This window comes from Nycticebus coucang, chromosome 15 (assembly GCF_027406575.1).
Source record: "Nycticebus coucang isolate mNycCou1 chromosome 15, mNycCou1.pri, whole genome shotgun sequence".
Classification (NCBI taxonomy): Eukaryota; Metazoa; Chordata; class Mammalia; order Primates; family Lorisidae; genus Nycticebus; species Nycticebus coucang.
The window spans coordinates 35,100,633-35,123,807 of record NC_069794.1 but is presented as its reverse complement, the minus strand read 5'-3'; the positions used below and the strand labels follow the sequence as shown (position 1 = coordinate 35,123,807).

The following is a 23,175-nucleotide window of genomic DNA, read 5'->3' as shown; positions in this document are numbered from 1 at the left end:
GTGAAAGCAAATGAATAACCTTCTATTGAACACTATAAATAATCTTTTTAAAAAGAAGTCACCACTTTTGTACTCTGTATCCTATTCTTGGCTAACCTGTGACCTTCCGAATGGCTATCTGTAATTGTCACTTTCAGGAATAGTTCTGTTTCAGGAAGGAAACTGGGGTTCTTCATATGTTCATGTTAACATAATAATAAACCACAAATAGGTTTGACTCAAAGTATTGTATTCTTTTTAGTAGGCAGTATGACAGGGACACGGCCAACTGTTATTTATATATATAAATATCTGCATTCTTCATTTTCTAAATTCATTTCATATTCCATATATATTTTACCCTTTTTGTAGCTAACTTCCTTTCTTCTCCCATTAGGTTGTCTCTGAAAGCCCTCAAAATCAGATTTTTTTCACCTACTTTCTTCACTAGAACTCAAATTTAATGTTTGAACATGACTTTGTGCTAATTCAGAGGGAAGTTCAGACTCAAAATTATATTAATTCAGTGTAATTTATGTTCCTTGGAGTGGAAAAATAGGCACATGTGAACAAAAGATGCTCAGAGATAATTCGAAGATTTAACTAGTTAGTGAGAGTCACACAGTTACCATGCCAATTTTCAGAATTTCATACATCTAAAAGAAAATAGGCCAGAAGAATGTCAAGAAGGTCTTAGTGGCACAGAGGCTGGCTGAAAACCTGTATTTTACCCTTGGCTATAAGAATTGCCAATTATCAAACAACCAAAAACAACTCAAAAGGCCATCAGCAAGATGGATAAACTGAAGTGTATTTAATGGAACCCTGTGCATCAATAATGAATGAGTCAAGCTAGACTCAAAAACAGGAATGAACCAGGCGGCACCTAGGGCTTAAAGGAGTAGGGCGCCAGCCCCATATGCCGGAGGTGGTGGGTTCAAGCCCAGCCCCGGCCAAAAACTTAAAAAAAAAAAAAAAAACAGAAATGAATCTCAGAAACTTTTAAGCTAACAACAACCCCCTTCCTTAGAAAGGTTCTCAACTTAGCCCACTACTTTCCAGAGGCTGCCAACAGTCCACTAAGAGCTTGAAAGATTAACATAGTATCATGCATAATTTCAAATTTAAAAAGAGGCAATTCTCCAAAAATCACTACATCTAAGAAGCTGTATTTTCCCTACTGGGGAAAAAAAACAAAACAATATAGAATCTCTACAAGATTCAATAGACCCTCAATGCTATCTGAAAGTTGCTATCAACATGATCCTGTACCAACTATGTGACTTACATTGAAATTTTAAATCTCTGCCATTGAAAAATCAAAGCAATGCCTAGGAAATATTCTATATACTTAAAGATATATTGTATCTATTACATTAGTACAGTTGTTTCAATCAGTGGCTTTTGGGTACCATAAAATATATCTAAAGAACCTAAGGAAAAAAACAGGCATTATCAGGGAAGGTTTGCTTAGTATGTGTTAGAACGAATTCTTGTTCCACACAACATAAAGCTTATTTACACTCTGGTGTCCAAGGCACAGAAACACACACATAATCCAAAATAATATAATTTTCAAAGGTAATCATGTCATCGAGAAGCTTTGAAACTACTGGTTTAAAAAGTTTTCTTAATAAAATGAATTGGAATTGAAACCAATATATTAGAAACCGATTAGAAGATGCACAACCAACACCAGGATGTATAAATGTCACTTCAGAATTAATCAGCCACGTTTTAGTAACACATCAGCATATCACTGCAGAAAAGTTTGCTTTGCACAACAACACTGATCTCACCTGATTTCATTTTCATACTGTGGGGAGAGTCTACCTGAATTCTGGTAAAAGCTTTTCAGGAAAGAGGGGGCAGTGAAGGAAGGGGCGGAGAAGGAAGTGTGAAGACTTGGAAGACTGGAGGAAGAATTACTCTCCAAGTGCATGCGTCGAACGGAAGGAAGAATGCTGAGTACAGAAAACACAGCAGATTTGTCTTAATTTATATTTTTGCAAAATCTTCATTACTATGAAAAAGCATATAAACAGGTTCTTGCTATTCATCTTTCCTTTCAAGGCTCAGAGCTGGAAGCACCGCGCCATCTCTATGTCCATGACTATGATCTAATTTCACTCTTTCACAAATTGCATTCCTCATTTATGCAATATTTCTACAGCATCTGAGTTTGTCTCTAAAAACCTTTTAACAACTTTAGGACAAAAAGCGTTTGTTTTTACATGCAAAAGACACTTCAAGGGAAAAAAAGTAGCAAAGCACAAATAATTACAGGAAACAAGTTTCCAAAAGGAAAAACTGATTATCAGTAGTTCAAAGACTGACCTTTTTAAAGATATAAACCTTTCCAAATATTTAAGAACAACATGTTTGGTTGTTAAAAGCCATCATAATACCTTTGCTTAACAAATACGAATGTTGATGTTCTTTCCCCAAGACTGGAATTGTTCCACTATAGTTTAATCCAAAGCCCAAGATCTAGAAATTCTTTGTGTGGCACGTTTTCACAGTAAGACAAATAGCACCTTTTTATATGGATAGAAACTGTTTGAATTTATGCATAACAAAATGTGGAAAACACAGGAAAAAAGTGAGATATCACTTATAGTCTAAAATAATTCATGACTTTCATTCTTAAAATCATTTTTAGAGAAAAAAAATAAAAAGTTTAATTGCCATGTGATTAGCAAAACCTTGGTATGCAAATGAATACTTAATCTCCTTCCCATACAAAAATAAAATCTGAGGATAATTAATTCTCTTAATTAACTTTATCTTATCATAATATCTTACTGTATAATTTCAAATAATGCTGAAAACAGCAATGAGAATAAAACTATATCCTTAAAAGGGATGCTGGTACATTTTGATAACACTTGATATAAAAATCAGCCATCTTGTTTCACTTCAATTTCTGCTTTTTCTTTTCTTTCCAAACACCATCCTTATCCAACCCTGTTTTCTGTTATCAAACTCAAAGGTAAAGAAGAGAAACAAAATTAGTTCCAAGACACAAATTCCCTCTGTCCTACAAGGTAGGGAGTAAATCATTCTTTAATACCAAGCTTACTCCCTTTAATATTTCTCACCGAATGTCAAACAACTTTGTCAAGTTATTTTTTAAATACCAAGTAAGATCATTTCTAATGAACAATACCTGTCAATTATTGTGTATATAGTCATCATTATAGATATTACCTGATTTTATATAAATTTTGTAACAATTTTCATATTTAGCTTTAGTTTATTATGTAATAAAATACAGCCAAAGATCTCATGTGTCAAAGTAAATTAGGCAACTTTTTTTAAACTCTGCTATTTTATTCTAGGCTAACAGGAAGTTCTACTGTTGTTATCCTCAAAGTTGCTGACTTTGTTTCTCTGGGGCGGTCATCAAGATACTGAGTAATGTGTTGTCAGTGGGTTTTCAAACAGAACAATCACACGGTATCTTGTTTTCTCCATTTTGCTGAAAGAAAAAAAAAACTTTCCACCCACTCCTCTCTGAGTGTGCCTTGACCTTTCCTGTTTCCCTTAGTAAATAAGGTAAATCAACATAATTTTATGGCATTTTCTAAAAACTAAAAGTTGGTTACAATGTGAAATCACACCCATCCTGACTCCAGAGGGATCAAACACAGTAACACGAGAATCTGATGTCACCGCCTGGATAAAGGTTGGGACTCACCTGCACTGCTCGATGGAGCTCTGCCTCAGCAAGGGGGAGCGCAGGCCATGAGCCCTCCCGTCCTGGAAATGCAGCTTTCTCTTTGTACTTGAAGGTGGGTGGCTGAACGTGTGTGCCCGTCTTCGAAACTGCGGTGAGTCAGAATCCTCTTCAGGGAACGTTTGCCAAGCCGAAGACAGTGGGGAGGCTGGTGGTGTCCCTGGTGGCGAGTCTCCTGGTGAGTAGTCCTGAAATGGAAGCAGAAAGGAGGTCTTCTTTTTTTCCGTGGGTCATGGCAGGACTGCCAAAACACAGAGCTCAGAGGTGACAGTGGGCCTCATCTTCCTCCTGAGTCATGACAAAACTGTTTTTTTTCCCCCCCTTTTACTCAATCCATGCTGGAGGCTAATCAGTATCACCACAACCCATTTCTTCTGATAAGCAGCTGTAAGACAACATCCGTGAAGATAGGCCAGAAAGTGAAAGGGATGATAAGAAAAGGTATTCTTTCCCCAGACACTTTGTGGTAAAAGCGACAGCTACTCTACTTTTTTTCATTGTCAGAAAGATGAAAAGAGATCAGGACCAAAAGAGGGCGGAGTCTGTGTTTGCATGTCACCTAATTTCCATGACATATCAGCTGCATGCTTCCTGTGCTGGCAAAACAATATCACCATGCCTAAGTGTCCAAGTCTCATGGCAAAGCCTTTGGGAAAATAAAATAAAGCCCGCTAAGTATCTTCTTTTGCTGTGGATGTTTCTGTCCAATTATACATTCCCTGAGGTAAATTTCTTTTATAACCCATGAAAAACAGGAAATGAATGAAAAGTGAGCTATGCTGGAATGCATCTCATATGGCAGGGTGGACATCATAAATCTTTCAGTTTAGACAGGTATGCTGTTTGTACTGCCCAGAACAGGAACTGCAGTAGCAATGATTAGCTTGATGAACATGGGTTACAGACAACAGACTCACAGCTGGACTAAGCCCTCCATTCTATCAATAAAAAGTTTAATAAAAATATTTTAATATTTTTCCACCATGAAAAAAATTAGTTGCATATGCTTCAGGTTACATGTTGCACAGTACCGGAAACAGGAAACCAAGCCCACTGAGAGCTGTCTCTGAGATAAAGAACATCCTAATGTTGCAGTTAACATAAAAAATGAGTGGAACAGGAATATGGGAAGAAAACAAAAAAAAAAGATCATGGCAAAAGTACAGTAATTAGTTATTACATGGCTCATTTTTATATGACTTTGGATCAACAGTTGCTCCTCCAAAGCATACTAGCTCCAAATAGTAAACAGCTTGGGAGGCTGGGTGTGGTGGCTCATGCCTGTAGTCCTAGCGCTTTGGGAGGCCAAGGTGGGAGGATCATTGGAGCCCAAGAGTTCAAGACCAGCTTGCTCAATACAGCAAGACCGCATCTCTACAAAAAAAATACAAAAAGATGGTCATGGTGGTGTACACCTATGGTCCCAGCTGCTCAGGAGGCTGAGGCAAGAGGATCGATTGCTCAAGGCCCAGAGTTTGAGGTTGCAGCTATGATGATACCACTTCACTCTAACCCAGGTAATGCAGTGAGATCCTGTCTCAAAAAAAATTAAAATAAATAAATAAACAGCCTGGCAGAGCACAATTACCCTGTGAGGGATGAATTCTGTCCCAACATGAGAAAGCTTAGCTGAATAAAGAGCTATATGTTACTATCCAGAATCTTCTTATTTAAAATGATAAAGCCTTCACTACTTCTTTTTTTATTTTTATTTATTTATTTTTTATTTTTTTGAGATAGAGTCTCACTTTGTCACCCTGGGTAGAGTGTCATGGCATCATAGCTCACAACCACCTCAAACTCTTGGGCTCGAGTGATCCTCTTGCCTCAGTCTCCCAAGTAGCTGGGATTATAGGCACCTACCATGATGCCTGGCTAGTTTTATTTATTTATTTATTTATTTATGTTAGTAGAGACGGGGTCTTGCTTTTGCTCAGGCTGGTCTCAAACTCCTAAGCTCAAGGGATTCACTTGCCTTGTCCTCCCAGACACAACTTCTTTTTTAAAAAGTCTGGGTGGTGCCTGTGGCTCAAAGGAGTAGGGTGCTGGCCCCATATGCTGGAGGTGGCGGGTTCGAACCCAGCCCCAGCCAAAAACTGCAAACAAAAAAGTCATAAGGTCCTCTGGATGAAGGGCTCAATTACAACTTACACATTACCTTAGAACTGAAAACAATGTAACCTAAACATTTGTACCCTCATATTAATTTGAAATAAAGAAAGCCATAAAAATTCCCTAATGAAATAATTAAATATGCACATTACTATATCAGGGCTGCTTAGTTTGCTAAGTGGCAATGAGCAGTAAACAAGAGAGAGCTTTCATGAGATACCTTCTCTGAAGCAAGACTGTTAGATCGTTCAAAGCTGTCCGCACTTCCAAGCCGACCTCTCATCCTGTTAGCTCCCTGAGTGAGAAGAATAAAGTAAATCCTTCATGCAATTCAATTTTTTTGCTTCAAAACTATAAAAATCAGTTTCAGGTCGCCTCTTTATGTTAGCATTGAATTGATCCTTTTGTGATTCACTCAAATTCGTTGGCTATACATGTATTAACGGCCATTATAACACAATATATGGATTATTTTCTGTTTTCATTATTTCTAAATCATCTATTAGATAATTCGATATTCATACCAAGCTTTTTGAAGTGATTTTGGTTAACAGTTGCCATATTATTCATCTGTAAGGTCAGTGAAAGCCCCATTTGCTCTGTGGCTCACACACATAACTATAGATGTGGAAGATATAGCCAAACTAACAAAAAAGCTATAATAAAAATGGTTTAATATATAGAACTTCCATACAATCGAGACTACACACATCATAATTCACATTATAAGATAATAAATACAGGTTAAAAACAAAATAGAAAATGGTATTCAAAAATTTATGGATTTTTCTTCATTCATTCTTCCATAACACAAAACTATTTCAGTAAAGTCATTTCCTTTTAGAAGACTAAATATCAGGTTGCTTCAACATTGGCGAATTGGTTATTGATTTTCTTTCCACCTAATCCTTTCCTGTGTGGACTTCATAGATAATCTCACGACAAGGGACCTAAGAGATCATCTTGTCTGTTCTAATTTTATGTGAGAGGAAACAACCCAACCATTTAAGGGAAAAGGGCAGCAAGGTAGGTTGGGAATAGCATTACCAAGGTCTTAAGAGACAAAACACAGCAGGAGGAGCTTTACACAACTCTAAAACACACAGAAAAGTTCCTAAACAAATGACTACAAATACAAGTCAGATCGACCTGACAGTGGCAGTGCAGAATAAAAAACAAAAGTGCATAATATCTGCATTGTACTTTATTGCTTTAAAGTTTGTCTCCATGTATTCTTGGGTTTATTTTGGGGGGAGAAGGAGATTAAATTTCATTTTAATTTTTAAACAAAGTAATAACTGTACAAAGTTTCAAAAGTCAAACTGCACCATCATGCTTATAATGAAAAATGGCCGTGATCAACCATCTCTCCCACTGAATCTCATTTCCCAAAAGCAAACCTTAAAACTATTTATATTGATCTTTCTGGTTTTCAGTCTATATCCCTGTTCTTCAATTTTTCCATTTCAGGTACCACCTACTGACTTTCTAACCCACACCATCCATCCCTCAGCCTCCTCCCCAACACACACACACTTCTCTCTTCCCTCTTTCTTCAAAATAGTAACATCTCGAGTTTCAGTTAAATCAGTATATCGTGCTTAGATCATTATAACTTTTCAAATGCTGTTCGCAGCTGGGCTACACATTTTACTACGATTACATCTGCTCGTTATCTCGTACTTGTTGTTTTTCATGGAGTTAATGACTTGCTTCAGCAATAGCAAATTCATTACAAAATTCTCTAACAGATGACAATGTGGTCAAACATGACACAATCCATCCATTACAATTTTTTCTTTTTCTTTGAGCTGCCCATTATGGAGAACTTTGCGTTCCTCCTCCAATTTGACCTCACTGCAATTTAGACTTGCTTTATAGATCTTCCTAGTACTTTCCCTCATTATCAGTCTGGGGAATTTTTTTTGAATCTCTCCTCTGTTGGAACTTCTGTTCCCTTGATCCTGTGTCTTCCTCTTTTATTACAGTTTACTTCCTCATTTTGATAGAGGACATTCTCCAGGTGCTTTCTGAGAAAGGGAGAGAGCGGAAAAAAAATTTTTTTATGTTTATTTATTTATTTTTTGTGAGACAAAGTCTCACTTTCTCACCCTCAGTAGAGTGCTGTGGTGTCACAGCTCATGGCAACCTCAAACTCTTGGCCTTAAGAGATTCTCTGCCTCACCCTCCCAAGTAGCTGGGACTACAGGCGCCCACCACAACAGCAGGCTGTTTTTAGAAAGGAGGTCTTGCTCTGCCTCGGACTGGTCTCAAACCTGTGAGCTCACACAATCCACCCGCCTAGGCCTCCTAGAATGCTAGGATTCCAGGCATGAGCCACCGCGTCTGGCCTAATGTTTATCTAATTTCCAAACATAAGGTGGTAAAACTGTTTTTGTTATATGGATATGCTGTATAATGATTACATCAGGGTTTTTTCCCCCTATTATTTAGGTTTCATTGAGGGTAAAAAGAACTAGGTTACACTGATTGCAATTGCTTGGTAAAGCCCCTCTTATAACTGTGTCCTGCCCTCAGGAGGAAACCATCCTGAGATGCCATCTAACCCTAGTGAGAATGGCCCACATCACAGTCTCAAAGCTACAGATGCTAGAGTGGATGTGGAGAGAAGGGAACACTTTTTACATTGCTGGTGGGACTGCAAACTAATACAACCCTTTTAGAAGGACGCATGGAGAATCCTCAAACAACTCAAATTAGACCTCCCATTTAATCCTGCAATCCCATTACCAGGCATCTACCCAGAAAACAAAACAAAACATTTTATCATAGGACATTTGCACTAAATTGTTTATCGCAGCACAATTTACAATCACCAAAATGTGGAAGCAACCTAAATGCCCACCAACCCAGAAATGGATTAACAAGCTGTAGCATACGTATACCGTGGAATACTATTAAGCCACTAAAAAAGATGGGAGACTTTACATCTTTTGTATTAACGTGGATGGAAGTGGAACACATTCTTCTTAGCAAAGCATTACAAGAATGGAAAAGCAAGAATCCAATGTACTCAATTCTAATATGAAGGCAGTAGATGAGCTAATATAAGGTAAGGGGTAGAGGAATGAGGGAGATGGAAAGTAAATGTTTAAAAAAATTTACACATCTATAGATGTCATTTTGCTTTATGAATAGTTTGGCTGTAGACTGTATGTAATTCTGGTAGAAATTTTCCTGCAGAATATGTTAGCATTGCTCACGTGTGCTTTGGTTCAGACGTGGAATGCCATTGTAATTCTGAAGCCTGGATGTACAACCTGTGATTTCTCTTTGGAACAGAACCTTGCCCTTAGGCATTCTGAAATTTTACAATGTACCAAACCATGACTTTTACTCATTCCTTCTATTGTGCATTTTCTGAGTTTCCTAAATCTGGAAACTCATGCTTATTAGCTCTGAGAAACAGTTAAAATTATTTCTTTGAAAAAGTTCCTCATGCATTTGTTCTTCCTGGAGCTCTGTTTGGCTCCAGATTGATCCTTTACGTTTTTACCTTGTTCTCCTAGTTTCCATTTGTCATTTTGCTCTATTTTCTGCTCTAGTTCCCTAGCCTTCTATTAGATTTTTCTTTTTACGTCTACCATCAGAAAGTTTTCAGGGTTTTGCTTGCTCTCAGATGACTTCTTAATTCAACGATCTCCTGTTTTTTTCACAAAAGCAGTATTTACTTATTCTTAACCTGCATAAATTATCTCAATATGTAACAACATAACAATAACAAAATTAATAGCTGCATCTAATATTATCAAATGTTTATCATTTTCATACCCCATGTTAAGCATTTTACACTGGTTTATCCCATTTGAACTTTACAACAATTCTGATAGTTATTTAGTTCAACTTCACAGGTAAGAAGACTAAGGGCTGATAGATGATGTTGCCCAAGTTCACATAGCCAGGTAAAGGAAAGAGCAGCACACTGAACGTGGGAAGCACGATTGAAAAGTGAAGTCCTTGGGCAGTGCCTGTGGCTCAAAGGAGTAGGGTACCGGCCCCATATACCAGAGGTGGTGGGTTCAAACCCGGCCCAGGCCAAAAAAAAAAAAAAAAGTGAAGTTCTTGAGCTCATATCCACTACTACCACCTTAAGAGCCCTGTGAAAAACTGCAAACAAAGCTAAAAAGCATACATGTAAGTTAAGTGGCATTTTGCAAATGTCACAGAACCTCCTCGAGATCTTTTCGTGGCTTCAGTTCTGTCCTATCCCTGTAATATTTCAATAATAAACTACATTGGTAGCAAATCTGGGTTAGTGTATGTGCCTAAGAGTGAAAAACAGGTGACTTTCTGCTATTTTAGCTGTGACTTCCACACCAAGGTGCCTGGTTATCTCAAATAGGGTTACTTGGTCACAGCAGGGAAAGTAATCAGATGATTCCTAAACCATTTCCATCCCCCAAAGGCAACTTAATTGCACAATTGACTCACAGTGGTGTTTTATCTGTATGTGTTTTTTTGTGCACAAAGATAAACAAACCTACCCTAAAATTATATTCTACCACTTCACACATCCCAACAAGTCAGACAATGGCTATTCCATCTGAAGAAAGCACAAGGTGAGGACCACTCTCCAGAGTCCTGCTCTCTGTACTAGTGAATAGTTCTCCTTTGAAACAGTTTAACTTGAGAAAAAGCAACAGACAACAACCACAATCCATGGTTCTGATTTTCACCTTTGAACAGACAGCTTTTTCAGTTTTACTACCTTATGACCTGGTAATTCACGCATCAGGCCCTTTCCTTTCAGCCCACTTTTTAAGGGTTAATGAGCTGAGCTTCTAAGCATGTTAAAAATGGATCCTATTTCATAAACAACTATAGTTAGCTAAATTAGTGATTTCAACATTTAAAAATAGCAGCAATTATGAGCTACAAAATGAGCTACACTCCATAACTGGAGGGTAAATTTTCTACTATGCCACTCAGAGAAGGGAAAAGGCATCTGACACGTGGTAGCAGTGTGCAAACCTCCTCTGCTGCGTAACCTTTAACACAACATGGGAAGCTGCCAGACTGCCCAACAAGTGCACTCGGTTACCATAGCACAAGCAAGACCTTGTTAGGTCCCAACATTTATGGCATTTGGCATCACTTTGGGACACAAAAGCTAGAGTGCGCACCTTGACTAAAATAGACTGGCCGCGCCCTTGCTGACAGAGTCATCACAGAAATCCAGGCCTGCGGAAACGCTACACCAAAGCTACCCAGGCAAGTACTAGGCAGGGTGCCACCCTACCAAATGGAGATAAGGGGACACTCAAAATACCCTTTGCCATTTTGTAAATGACAGTGGCTTTGAGCTTATCCCTGGATATACGACCATGTGATACTTTCCTAACAGTGGCATTGAACCCTCCCAGTAATGGGAAGTGAGTGGGTGTGAGCATGTCCACATCACAAATGGGGAAACCACTCTTCAGAAAAGGCAAATCATTCATCCGGGATCAAAAACAGAAAAGACCCGTGAGGGCCAAGTCTGGCATTCCGGTCTCCTGACATCTATTTGAATGGTCTTTCTACTAAAATTCTCATTAAACACTGTGTTCAATTCAGGTCCCAAATGCTATTTATGATGCTGGTGCGTTAAGAATAAACTTATCCCAAGGAAGGAGTCTCAGCTGCACCAGCACCACCTCGGGGCCTGTTAAAACCTAAATGACTCGACTCCACCCCCAAACTTTCTGATTCAATAGGTCTGGGATGAGGGCCAGGATTTTAGTAATTAATAGATTTTGAAGGAGAAAAAGCATAAAAATTGTATGAAAATCTGCATTAACACTTCTGACAAATCTTCCATATGTTCTTTAAGAAATTCTGCTTTCCCCTGATAAAATAATGGCATTTACAGCCAACCATGCCTGCTCCAGGGCTTTTAATAAAATCAGAAGAATCTCAGTCATTAACAGAAATACCTATAAAAGTATTTTCAGCCACAGCAAAGAAATAAAAGTAAGAACACCAGACATCAGAAGCTACAGTGTCTTTAAGCCCTAATGTACAAACATGGAATAATCTAAAATGTATTTGACCAAACATATTCCCAGAATGCTATTAATGTGAAACAGACCTCAATAGTGTTTTCAATAATAATAGCAAATAGTTAAACAATAATAATAGCAATAGCAAATAGAGTTAAGTGGTTACTTAAAATCTTAAGAATCTGTATCACCCATTTGCCTCTTTAAAGGCATCTAAAGATCAGTGAAGAAGAAAGTATTTATGGACTGAGGATGAAATCTTCTGTATTAACAAAAGAGCCAAAAGACTCTGAAAAAAGTCCGCAAAAGCCTATTTTTTTTTTTTTTTTTTTTATTGTTGGGGATTCATTGAGGGTACAATAAGCCAGTTACACTGATTGCAATTGTTAGGTAAAGTCCCTCTTGCAATCATGTCTTGCCCCCATAAAGTGTGACACACACTAAGGCCCCACCCTCCTCCCTCCATCCCTCTTTCTGCTTCCCCCCCCCATAAACTTAATTGTCATTAATTGTCCTCATATCAAGATTGAGTACATAGGATTCATGCTTCTCCATTCTTGTGATGCTTTACTAAGAATAATGTCTTCCACTTCCATCCAGGTTAATACGAAGGATGTAAAGTCTCCATTTTTTTTAATAGCTGAATAGTATTCCATGGTATACATATACCACAGCTTGTTAATCCATTCCTGGGTTGGTGGGCATTTAGGCTGTTTCCACATTTTGGCAATGGTAAATTGAGCTGCCATAAACAGTCTAGTACAAGTGTCCTTATGATAAAAGGATTTTTTTCCTTCTGGGTAGATGCCCAGTAATGGGATTGCAGGATCGAATGGGAGGTCTAGGTTGAGTGCTTTGAGGTTTCTCCATACTTCCTTCCAGAAAGGTTGTACTAGTTTGCAGTCCCACCAGCAGTGTAAAAGTGTTCCCTTCTCTCCACATCCACGCCAGCATCTGCAGTTTTGAGATTTTGAGATGTGGGCCATTCTCACTGGGGTTAGATGATATCTCAGGGTTGTTTTGATTTGCATTTCTCTAATATATAGAGATGATGAACATTTTTTCATATGTTTGTTAGCCATTCGTCTGTCATCTTTAGAGAAAGTTCTATTCATGTCTCTTGCCCATTGATATAAGGGATTGTTGACTTTTTTCATGTGGATTAATTTGAGTTCTCTATAGATCCTGGTTATCAAGCTTTTGTCTGATTGAAAATATGCAAATATCCTTTCCCATTGTGTAGGTTGTCTCTTTGCTTTGGTTATTGTGTCCTTAGCTGTACAGAAGCTTTTCAGTTTAATGAAGTCCCATTTGTTTATTTTTGATGTTGTTGCAATTGCCATGGCAGTCTTCTTCATGAAGTCTTCCCCCAGGCCAATATCTTCCAGTGTTTTTCCTATGCTTTCTTTGAGGATTTTTATTGTTTCATGCCTTAAATTTAAGTCCTTTATCCATCTTGAATCAATTTTTGTGAGTGGGGAAAGGTGTGGGTCCAGTTTCAGTCTTTTACATGTAGACATCCAGTTCTCCCAACACCATTTATTGAATAGGGAGTCTTTCCCCCAAGGAAAGTTCTTGTTTGGTTTATCAAAGATTAGGTGGTTGTAAGATGTTAGTTTCATTTCTTGGTGTTCAATTCGATTCCAAGTGTCTATGTCTCTGTTTTTGTGCCAGTACCATGCTGTCTTGAGCACTATGGCTTTGTAGTACAGACTAAAATCTGGTATGCTGATGCCCCCAGCTTTATTTTTGTTACTAAGAACTGCCTTAGCTATACGGGGTTTTTTCCGGTTCCATACAAAACGCAGAATCATTTTTTCCAAATCTTGAAAGTACGATGTAGATACTTTGATAGGAATGGCATTGAATAGGTAGATAGCTTTGGGAAGTATAGACATTTTAACAATGTTGATTCTTCCCATCCATGAGCATGGTATGTTCTTCCATTTGTTAATATCCTCTGCTATTTCCTTTCTGAGGATTTCATAGTTTTCTTTATAGAGGTCCTTCACCTCCTTCGTTAGGTATATTCCTAGGTATTTCATTTTCTTTGAAACTACGGTGAAGGGAGTTGTGTCCTTAATTAGCTTCTCATCTTGACTGTTATTGGTGTATACAAAAGCTACTGACTTGTGGACATTGATTTTATATCCTGAAACATTACTGTATTTTTTGATGACTTCTAGGAGTCTTGTGGTTGAGTCTTTGGGGTTCTCTAAGTATAAGATCATGTCGTCAGCAAAGAGGGAGAGTTTGACCTCCTCTGCTCCCATTTGGATTCCCTTTATTTCCTTGTCTTGCCTAATTGTATTGGCTAGAACTTCCAGCACTACGTTGAATAGTAAAGGTGACAGAGGACAACCTTGTCTGGTTCCAGTTCTAAGAGGAAAAGCTTTCAGTTTTACTCCATTCAGTAAAATATTGGCTGTGGGTTTGTCATAGATAGCTTCAATCAGTTTTAGAAATGTGCCACCTATGCCTATACTCTTCAGAGTTCTAATTAGAAAAGGATGCTGGATTTTATCAAATGCTTTTTCTACATCTATTGAGAGGATCATGTGATCTTTATTTTTGCCTCTGCTAATATGGTGGATAACGTTTATAGACTTGCGTATGTTAAACCAGCCTTGCATCCCTGGGATGAAGCCTACTTGATCATGATGAATGACTTTTTTGATGATAAGCTGTAATCTATTGGCTAGGATTTTGTTGAGAATTTTTGCGTCTATGTTCATGAGTGAGATTGGTCTGAAATTCTCCTTTTTGTTTGGGTCTTTTCCTGGTTTTGGTATCAGGGTGATGTTTGCTTCATAGAATGTGTTGGGGAAGATTCCTTCTTCCTCAGTTTTTTGGAATAATTTCTGCAGTACAGGAATAAGCTCTTCCTTGAAGGTTTGATAGAATTCTGGAGTGAAGCCATCTGGACCAGGGCATTTTTTAGTTGGAAGCTTTTTTATTGTTTCTTTGATCTCAGTGCTTGAAATTGGTCTGTTCAGGAGGTCTATTCTTCCTGGCTAAGTCTAGGGAGAGGGTGTGATTCCAAATATTGATCCATTTCCTTCACATTGTCAAATTTCTGGGCATAGAGTTTCTGGTAGTATTCAGAGATGATCTCTTGTATCTCTGTGGGATCAGTTGTTATTTCCCCTTTATCGTTTCTGATTGAGGTTATTAGAGATTTTACTTTTCTATTTCTAGTTAGTCTGGCTAATGGTTTATCTATTTTATTTATTTTTTCAAAAAACCAACTCCTTGTTTCATTAATTTTCTGAATGATTCTTTTGTTTTCAATTTCATTGATCTCTGATTTGATTTTGGATATTTCTTTTCTTCTACTGAGTTTAGGCTTAGATTGTTCTTCTTTTTCCAATTCCATAAGATCTCTTGTGAGATTGTTGATGTGCTCTCTTTCTGTTTTTCGAATGTAGGCATCTAAAGCGATGAATTTTCCTCTCAAAACTGCTTTTGCAGTATCCCACAGGTTTTGGTAGCTTGTGTCTTCATTGTTGTTATGCTCAAGGAAGTTAATGATTTCCTGTTTTATTTCTTCCTTCACCCATCTGTTATTCAACAGAAGATTGTTTAATTTCCATGCCTTTGGGTGGGCTTGAGCATTTTTGTTAGAGTTGAGTTCCACCTTTAGTGCCTTATGGTCTGAAAAGATACAAGGTAAAATTTCAATTCTTCTGATTCTGTTGATATTTGTTTTGTGTCCCAGGATATGATCAATTTTGGAGAATGTTCCATGGGGTGGTGAGAAGAATGTGTATTCTTTATCTTTGGGGTGGAGTGTTCTATATGCATCTATCAAGCATAGTTGTTCTAGGGTCTCATTTAAATCTCTTACATCTTTGTTTAATTTCTGTTTAGAGGATCTGTCCAGCTCTGTAAGAGGTGTGTTAAAGTCCCCTGTTATGATGGTATTATCAGATATCATATTGCTCAGACTGAGTAAGGTCTGCTTCAAGAATCTGGGAGCATTTAAATTGGGTGCATAAATATTTAGAATGGAAATGTCTTCTTGTTGTAGTTTTCCCTTGACCAATATAAAGTGACCATCTTTGTCTTTTTTGACTTTAGTTGCTTTAAATCCACATGTATCTGAAAATAAGATTGCAACTCCTCTTTTCTTCTGAATTCCGTTTGCCTGAAAAATTGTCTTCCAACCCTTGACTCGGAGCTTTAATTTGTCTTTTGAGGCCAGGTGTGTTTCTTGCAGACAGCAAATGGATGGCTTGTGTTTTTTAATCCAGTCAGCCAATCTATGTCTCTTCAGTGGGGAATTCAGGCCATTAACATTTATTGAGATAATTGATAAGTGTGGTAGTATTCTATTCGTCTTATTTGGTGAGAGTCCATTGCTTACTTTTATCTTTTGCATCAGTGTGGAGGTTAGGTTCTGTCCTTTGATTTCTGAGTTCTTACTTTGCTGCTGATCCATTGTGGTGGTCAGTGTGCAGAACAGGTTGAAGTATTTCCTGTAGAGCTGGTCTTGTTGTGGCAAATTTCCTCAATGTTTGTATATCCGTAAATGATTTGATTTCTCCGTCAATTCTGAACTTAGCTTAGCAGGGTACAGAATTCTGGGCTGAAAATTGTTCTGTTTAAGTAGATTAAAGGTAGATGACCATTGTCTTCTTGCTTGGAAAGTTTCATTAGAGAAGTCTGCGGTCACTCTGATGGATTTGCCCCTGTAGGTCAACTGGCGCTTACTCCTCGCAGCTTGCAGAATCTTTTCTTTTGTCTTGACTTTGGACAGGTTTATCACAATGTGTCTTGGAGAAGCTCGGTTAGAGTTGAGGCGACCTGGGGTCCGATAGCCCTCTGAAAGCAGTGTGTCAGACTCTTTGGTGATGTTTGGGAAATTTTCTTTTATAATATTCTCTAGTATGGCTTCCATTCCTCTGGGGCATTCTTCTTCCCCTTCTGGAATTCCTATAACTCGTATGTTGGAACGCTTCATAAAGTCCCATAATTCTGACAGTGAACGTTCCGCTTTCTCTCTCTTCTTTTCTGCCTCTTTTACTGTCTGAGTTATCTCAAGAACTTTGTCTTCTACCTCTGAAATTCTTTCTTCTGCATGGTCTAACCTGTTGCTGATACTTTCCATTGTATCTTTAAGTTCCCTAATTGACTGTTTCAGTTCCTTCAGGTCTGCTATATCCTTTTTATATTCTTCATATCGTTCATCTCTTTTTTTTTTTTTTTTTTTTTTTTTTTTTTTTTTTTTTTTATTGTTGGGGATTCATTGAGGGTACAATAAATCAGTTACACTGATTGCAATTGTTAGGTAAAGTCCCTCTTGCAATCATGTCTTGCCCCCATAAAGTGTGACACACACTAAGGCCCCACCCTCCTCCCTCCATCCCTCTTTCTGTTTCCCCCCCCCATAAACTTAATTGTCATTAATTGTCCTCATATCAAGATTGAGTACATAGGATTCATGCTTCTCCATTCTTGTGATGCTTTACTAAGAATAATGTCTTCCACTTCCATCCAGGTTAATACGAAGGATGTAAAGTCTCCATTTTTTTTAATAGCTGAATAGTATTCCATGGTATACATATACCACAGCTTGTTAATCCATTCCTGGGTTGGTGGGCATTTAGGCTGTTTCCACATTTTGGCAATGGTAAATTGAGCTGCCATAAACAGTCTAGTACAAGTGTCCTTATGATAAAAGGATTTTTTTCCTTCTGGGTAGATGCCCAGTAATGGGATTGCAGGATCGAATGGGAGGTCTAGGTTGAGTGCTTTGAGGTTTCTCCATACTTCCTTCCAGAAAGGTTGTACTAGTTTGCAGTCCCACCAGCAGTGTAAAAGTGTTCCCTTCTCTCCACATCCACGCCAGCATCTGCAGTTTTGAGATTTTGTGATGTGGGCCATTCTCACTGGGGTTAGATGATATCTGAGGGTTGTTTTGATTTGCATTTCTCTAATATATAGAGATGATGAACATTTTTTCATATGTTTGTTAGCCATTCGTCTGTCGTCTTTAGAGAAAGTTCTATTCATGTCTCTTGCCCATTGATATAAGGGATTGTTGGCTTTTTTCATGTGGATTAATTTGAGTTCTCTATAGATCCTGGTTATCAAGCTTTTGTCTGATTGAAAATATGCAAATATCCTTTCCCATTGTGTAGGTTGTCTCTTTGCTTTGGTTATTGTGTCCTTAGCTGTACAGAAGCTTTTCAGTTTAATGAAGTCCCATTTGTTTATTTTTGATGTTGTTGCAATTGCCATGGCAGTCTTCTTCATGAAGTCTTCCCCCAGGCCAATATCTTCCAGTGTTTTTCCTATGCTTTCTTTGAGGATTTTTATTGTTTCATGCCTTAAATTTAAGTCCTTTATCCATCTTGAATCAATTTTTGTGAGTGGGGAAAGGTGTGGGTCCAGTTTCAGTCTTTTACATGTAGACATCCAGTTCTCCCAACACCATTTATTGAATAGGGAGTCTTTCCCCCAAGGAAAGTTCTTGTTTGGTTTATCAAAGATTAGGTGGTTGTAAGATGTTAGTTTCATTTCTTGGTGTTCAATTCGATTCCAAGTGTCTATGTCTCTGTTTTTGTGCCAGTACCATGCTGTCTTGAGCACTATGGCTTTGTAGTACAGACTAAAATCTGGTATGCTGATGCCCCCAGCTTTATTTTTGTTACTAAGAACTGCCTTAGCTATACGGGGTTTTTTCCGGTTCCATACAAAACGCAGAATCATTTTTTCCAAATCTTGAAAGTACGATGTAGATACTTTGATAGGAATGGCATTGAATAGGTAGATAGCTTTGGGAAGTATAGACATTTTAACAATGTTGATTCTTCCCATCCATGAGCATGGTATGTTCTTCCATTTGTTAATATCCTCTGCTATTTCCTTTCTGAGGATTTCATAGTTTTCTTTATAGAGGTCCTTCACCTCCTTCGTTAGGTATATTCCTAGGTATTTCATTTTCTTTGAAACTACGGTGAAGGGAGTTGTGTCCTTAATTAGCTTCTCATCTTGACTGTTATTGGTGTATACAAAAGCTACTGACTTGTGGACATTGATTTTATATCCTGAAACATTACTGTATTTTTTGATGACTTCTAGGAGTCTTGTGGTTGAGTCTTTGGGGTTCTCTAAGTATAAGATCATGTCGTCAGCAAAGAGGGAGAGTTTGACCTCCTCTGCTCCCATTTGGATTCCCTTTATTTCCTTGTCTTGCCTAATTGTATTGGCTAGAACTTCCAGCACTACGTTGAATAGTAAAGGTGACAGAGGACAACCTTGTCTGGTTCCAGTTCTAAGAGGAAAAGCTTTCAGTTTTACTCCATTCAGTAAAATATTGGCTGTGGGTTTGTCATAGATAGCTTCAATCAGTTTTAGAAATGTGCCACCTATGCCTATACTCTTCAGAGTTCTAATTAGAAAAGGATGCTGGATTTTATCAAATGCTTTTTCTACATCTATTGAGAGGATCATGTGATCTTTATTTTTGCCTCTGCTAATATGGTGGATAACGTTTATAGACTTGCGTATGTTAAACCAGCCTTGCATCCCTGGGATGAAGCCTACTTGATCATGATGAATGACTTTTTTGATGATAAGCTGTAATCTATTGGCTAGGATTTTGTTGAGAATTTTTGCGTCTATGTTCATGAGTGAGATTGGTCTGAAATTCTCCTTTTTGTTTGGGTCTTTTCCTGGTTTTGGTATCAGGGTGATGTTTGCTTCATAGAATGTGTTGGGGAAGATTCCTTCTTCCTCAGTTTTTTGGAATAATTTCTGCAGTACAGGAATAAGCTCTTCCTTGAAGGTTTGATAGAATTCTGGAGTGAAGCCATCTGGACCAGGGCATTTTTTAGTTGGAAGCTTTTTTATTGTTTCTTTGATCTCAGTGCTTGAAATTGGTCTGTTCAGGAGGTCTATTCTTCCTGGCTAAGTCTAGGGAGAGGGTGTGATTCCAAATATTGATCCATTTCCTTCACATTGTCAAATTTCTGGGCATAGAGTTTCTGGTAGTATTCAGAGATGATCTCTTGTATCTCTGTGGGATCAGTTGTTATTTCCCCTTTATCGTTTCTGATTGAGGTTATTAGAGATTTTACTTTTCTATTTCTAGTTAGTCTGGCTAATGGTTTATCTATTTTATTTATTTTTTCAAAAAACCAACTCCTTGTTTCATTAATTTTCTGAATGATTCTTTTGTTTTCAATTTCATTGATCTCTGATTTGATTTTGGATATTTCTTTTCTTCTACTGAGTTTAGGCTTAGATTGTTCTTCTTTTTCCAATTCCATAAGATCTCTTGTGAGATTGTTGATGTGCTCTCTTTCTGTTTTTCGAATGTAGGCATCTAAAGCGATGAATTTTCCTCTCAAAACTGCTTTTGCAGTATCCCACAGGTTTTGGTAGCTTGTGTCTTCATTGTTGTTATGCTCAAGGAAGTTAATGATTTCCTGTTTTATTTCTTCCTTCACCCATCTGTTATTCAACAGAAGATTGTTTAATTTCCATGCCTTTGGGTGGGCTTGAGCATTTTTGTTAGAGTTGAGTTCCACCTTTAGTGCCTTATGGTCTGAAAAGATACAAGGTAAAATTTCAATTCTTCTGATTCTGTTGATATTTGTTTTGTGTCCCAGGATATGATCAATTTTGGAGAATGTTCCATGGGGTGGTGAGAAGAATGTGTATTCTTTATCTTTGGGGTGGAGTGTTCTATATGCATCTATCAAGCATAGTTGTTCTAGGGTCTCATTTAAATCTCTTACATCTTTGTTTAATTTCTGTTTAGAGGATCTGTCCAGCTCTGTAAGAGGTGTGTTAAAGTCCCCTGTTATGATGGTATTATCAGATATCATATTGCTCAGACTGAGTAAGGTCTGCTTCAAGAATCTGGGAGCATTTAAATTGGGTGCATAAATATTTAGAATGGAAATGTCTTCTTGTTGTAGTTTTCCCTTGACCAATATAAAGTGACCATCTTTGTCTTTTTTGACTTTAGTTGCTTTAAATCCACATGTATCTGAAAATAAGATTGCAACTCCTCTTTTCTTCTGAATTCCGTTTGCCTGAAAAATTGTCTTCCAACCCTTGACTCGGAGCTTTAATTTGTCTTTTGAGGCCAGGTGTGTTTCTTGCAGACAGCAAATGGATGGCTTGTGTTTTTTAATCCAGTCAGCCAATCTATGTCTCTTCAGTGGGGAATTCAGGCCATTAACATTTATTGAGATAATTGATAAGTGTGGTAGTATTCTATTCGTCTTATTTGGTGAGAGTCCATTGCTTACTTTTATCTTTTGCATCAGTGTGGAGGTTAGGTTCTGTCCTTTGATTTCTGAGTTCTTACTTTGCTGCTGATCCATTGTGGTGGTCAGTGTGCAGAACAGGTTGAAGTATTTCCTGTAGAGCTGGTCTTGTTGTGGCAAATTTCCTCAATGTTTGTATATCCGTAAATGATTTGATTTCTCCGTCAATTCTGAACTTAGCTTAGCAGGGTACAGAATTCTGGGCTGAAAATTGTTCTGTTTAAGTAGATTAAAGGTAGATGACCATTGTCTTCTTGCTTGGAAAGTTTCATTAGAGAAGTCTGCGGTCACTCTGATGGATTTGCCCCTGTAGGTCAACTGGCGCTTACTCCTCGCAGCTTGCAGAATCTTTTCTTTTGTCTTGACTTTGGACAGGTTTATCACAATGTGTCTTGGAGAAGCTCGGTTAGAGTTGAGGCGACCTGGGGTCCGATAGCCCTCTGAAAGCAGTGTGTCAGACTCTTTGGTGATGTTTGGGAAATTTTCTTTTATAATATTCTCTAGTATGGCTTCCATTCCTCTGGGGCATTCTTCTTCCCCTTCTGGAATTCCTATAACTCGTATGTTGGAACGCTTCATAAAGTCCCATAATTCTGACAGTGAACGTTCCGCTTTCTCTCTCTTCTTTTCTGCCTCTTTTACTGTCTGAGTTATCTCAAGAACTTTGTCTTCTACCTCTGAAATTCTTTCTTCTGCATGGTCTAACCTGTTGCTGATACTTTCCATTGTATCTTTAAGTTCCCTAATTGACTGTTTCAGTTCCTTCAGGTCTGCTATATCCTTTTTATATTCTTCATATCGTTCATCTCTTATTTGATTCTGTTTTTGGATTTCCTTTTGGTTATTTTCCACTTTATTAGCAATTTCCTTCATTGTTTCCATCATTTCTTTCATTGTTTTCAACATGTGTATTCTAAATTCCCTTTCTGTCATTCCTAACATTTCTATACTGGTGGAATCATCTGCAGTAGCTACCTCATGGTCCCTTGGTGGGGTTGTTCTAGACTGGTTCTTCATGTTGCCTGGAGTTTTCTGCTGATTCTTCCTCATGAGTGATTTCTTTTATCTGTTTCCTTGCCCTAATTTTCCTTTCACTTCCTCTTGCTCTTTAAGTTCTTGTGCCTGTGGACTAAGGGTTATAGGACCAGAAGGGTGAGAAGGTTGAAGAGCAAAAAAAGGGGATGAAAGAAAGGAGGACCGAGTGATAAGAAAAAAAGAAAGATAGAGAAAGGAGAGGGGGTGGGTATAAGGAATATTGACAAAAAGAAGAGAGGCACAGAAAGAGGGAGACAGGGCAATATAGGTGTACAGTAGGGTACTTTGACACAACCTTAAAAAACCCCACCTTCTGGGGGTGCCCAGTTGCGTGGTTCCCTTGAGGTCAGCAGCTCTTTGCTAACCTGATCAGACACAGTACCCCACCTCCACCAAGTAGAGAGGAAAGACAAAAATGCTTTAAATCAAACCAAAAGAAGCAAACAGAAAACTTTACGGGGATAAAATTGGGTGAAAAACCAAATTATATCGGTAGAAACACTAGCAAAAATGAAGTTGAAGTTATTAAAAAAGGCAGCAATGGGAAATTATAATTAAACTAGGAAAATTGAGAAAGAAAAAGGGATCTGTGTGGAAAAGATTGAAATTAAAAAAACAAAAGAACATCAGCGTCAAAATAAACAAACAAAAAAAAACAACCAAACCAAAAACAAAAAGAAGAAAAAAATACACAACCAAAAACAAAGCAGTTTGTATATCTTATTGAATATTGTCTGGGCAACACGTGGTCTTCTGGGGTATGAGATGTTAGTCACAGTTCTGATACGACTGGAGGCTGCTGATTTCTCAAACCCCAGCAGGTAGACACCCTAAATCTCTCTTCAGCCTACTTAAAAGGCACTTTGAACTTGTAAACTTGCTGAGCAGAAGCTTTCCCAGCTTTCTCGCTGGAATCGCTGCTGAAGTGGCTATGCACTTACTCAGTGTGCCAAAACCGATCTCACTCTGCCCCTGAGGGTTAGGGCTGCAAGGCGGCTCAGACCCCACCCTTAGGCTACTTGGT

The 23,175-nt window shown here is 38.0% G+C and overlaps 1 protein-coding gene across 3 annotated transcripts in view; it reads right to left on the bottom strand.

The window, feature by feature from the left end:
• Window positions 1-23,175, bottom strand: part of TBC1D4 (TBC1 domain family member 4) — a 223,642-nt gene that overhangs the window by 36,316 nt on the left and 164,151 nt on the right. For 2 of the 3 annotated variants that reach the window (XM_053564151.1, XM_053564152.1), the window contains exons 9-11: window positions 6,051-6,125; window positions 3,680-3,906; window positions 1,779-1,943 (exon numbers count right to left, since the gene is read on the bottom strand). In XM_053564151.1, coding sequence (XP_053420126.1) covers window positions 1,779-1,943; window positions 3,680-3,906; window positions 6,051-6,125 — 467 coding nt within the window. The remainder of the gene's footprint in view (window positions 1-1,778; window positions 1,944-3,679; window positions 3,907-6,050; window positions 6,126-23,175) is intronic. The other variant, XM_053564153.1, reaches the window with a different exon arrangement.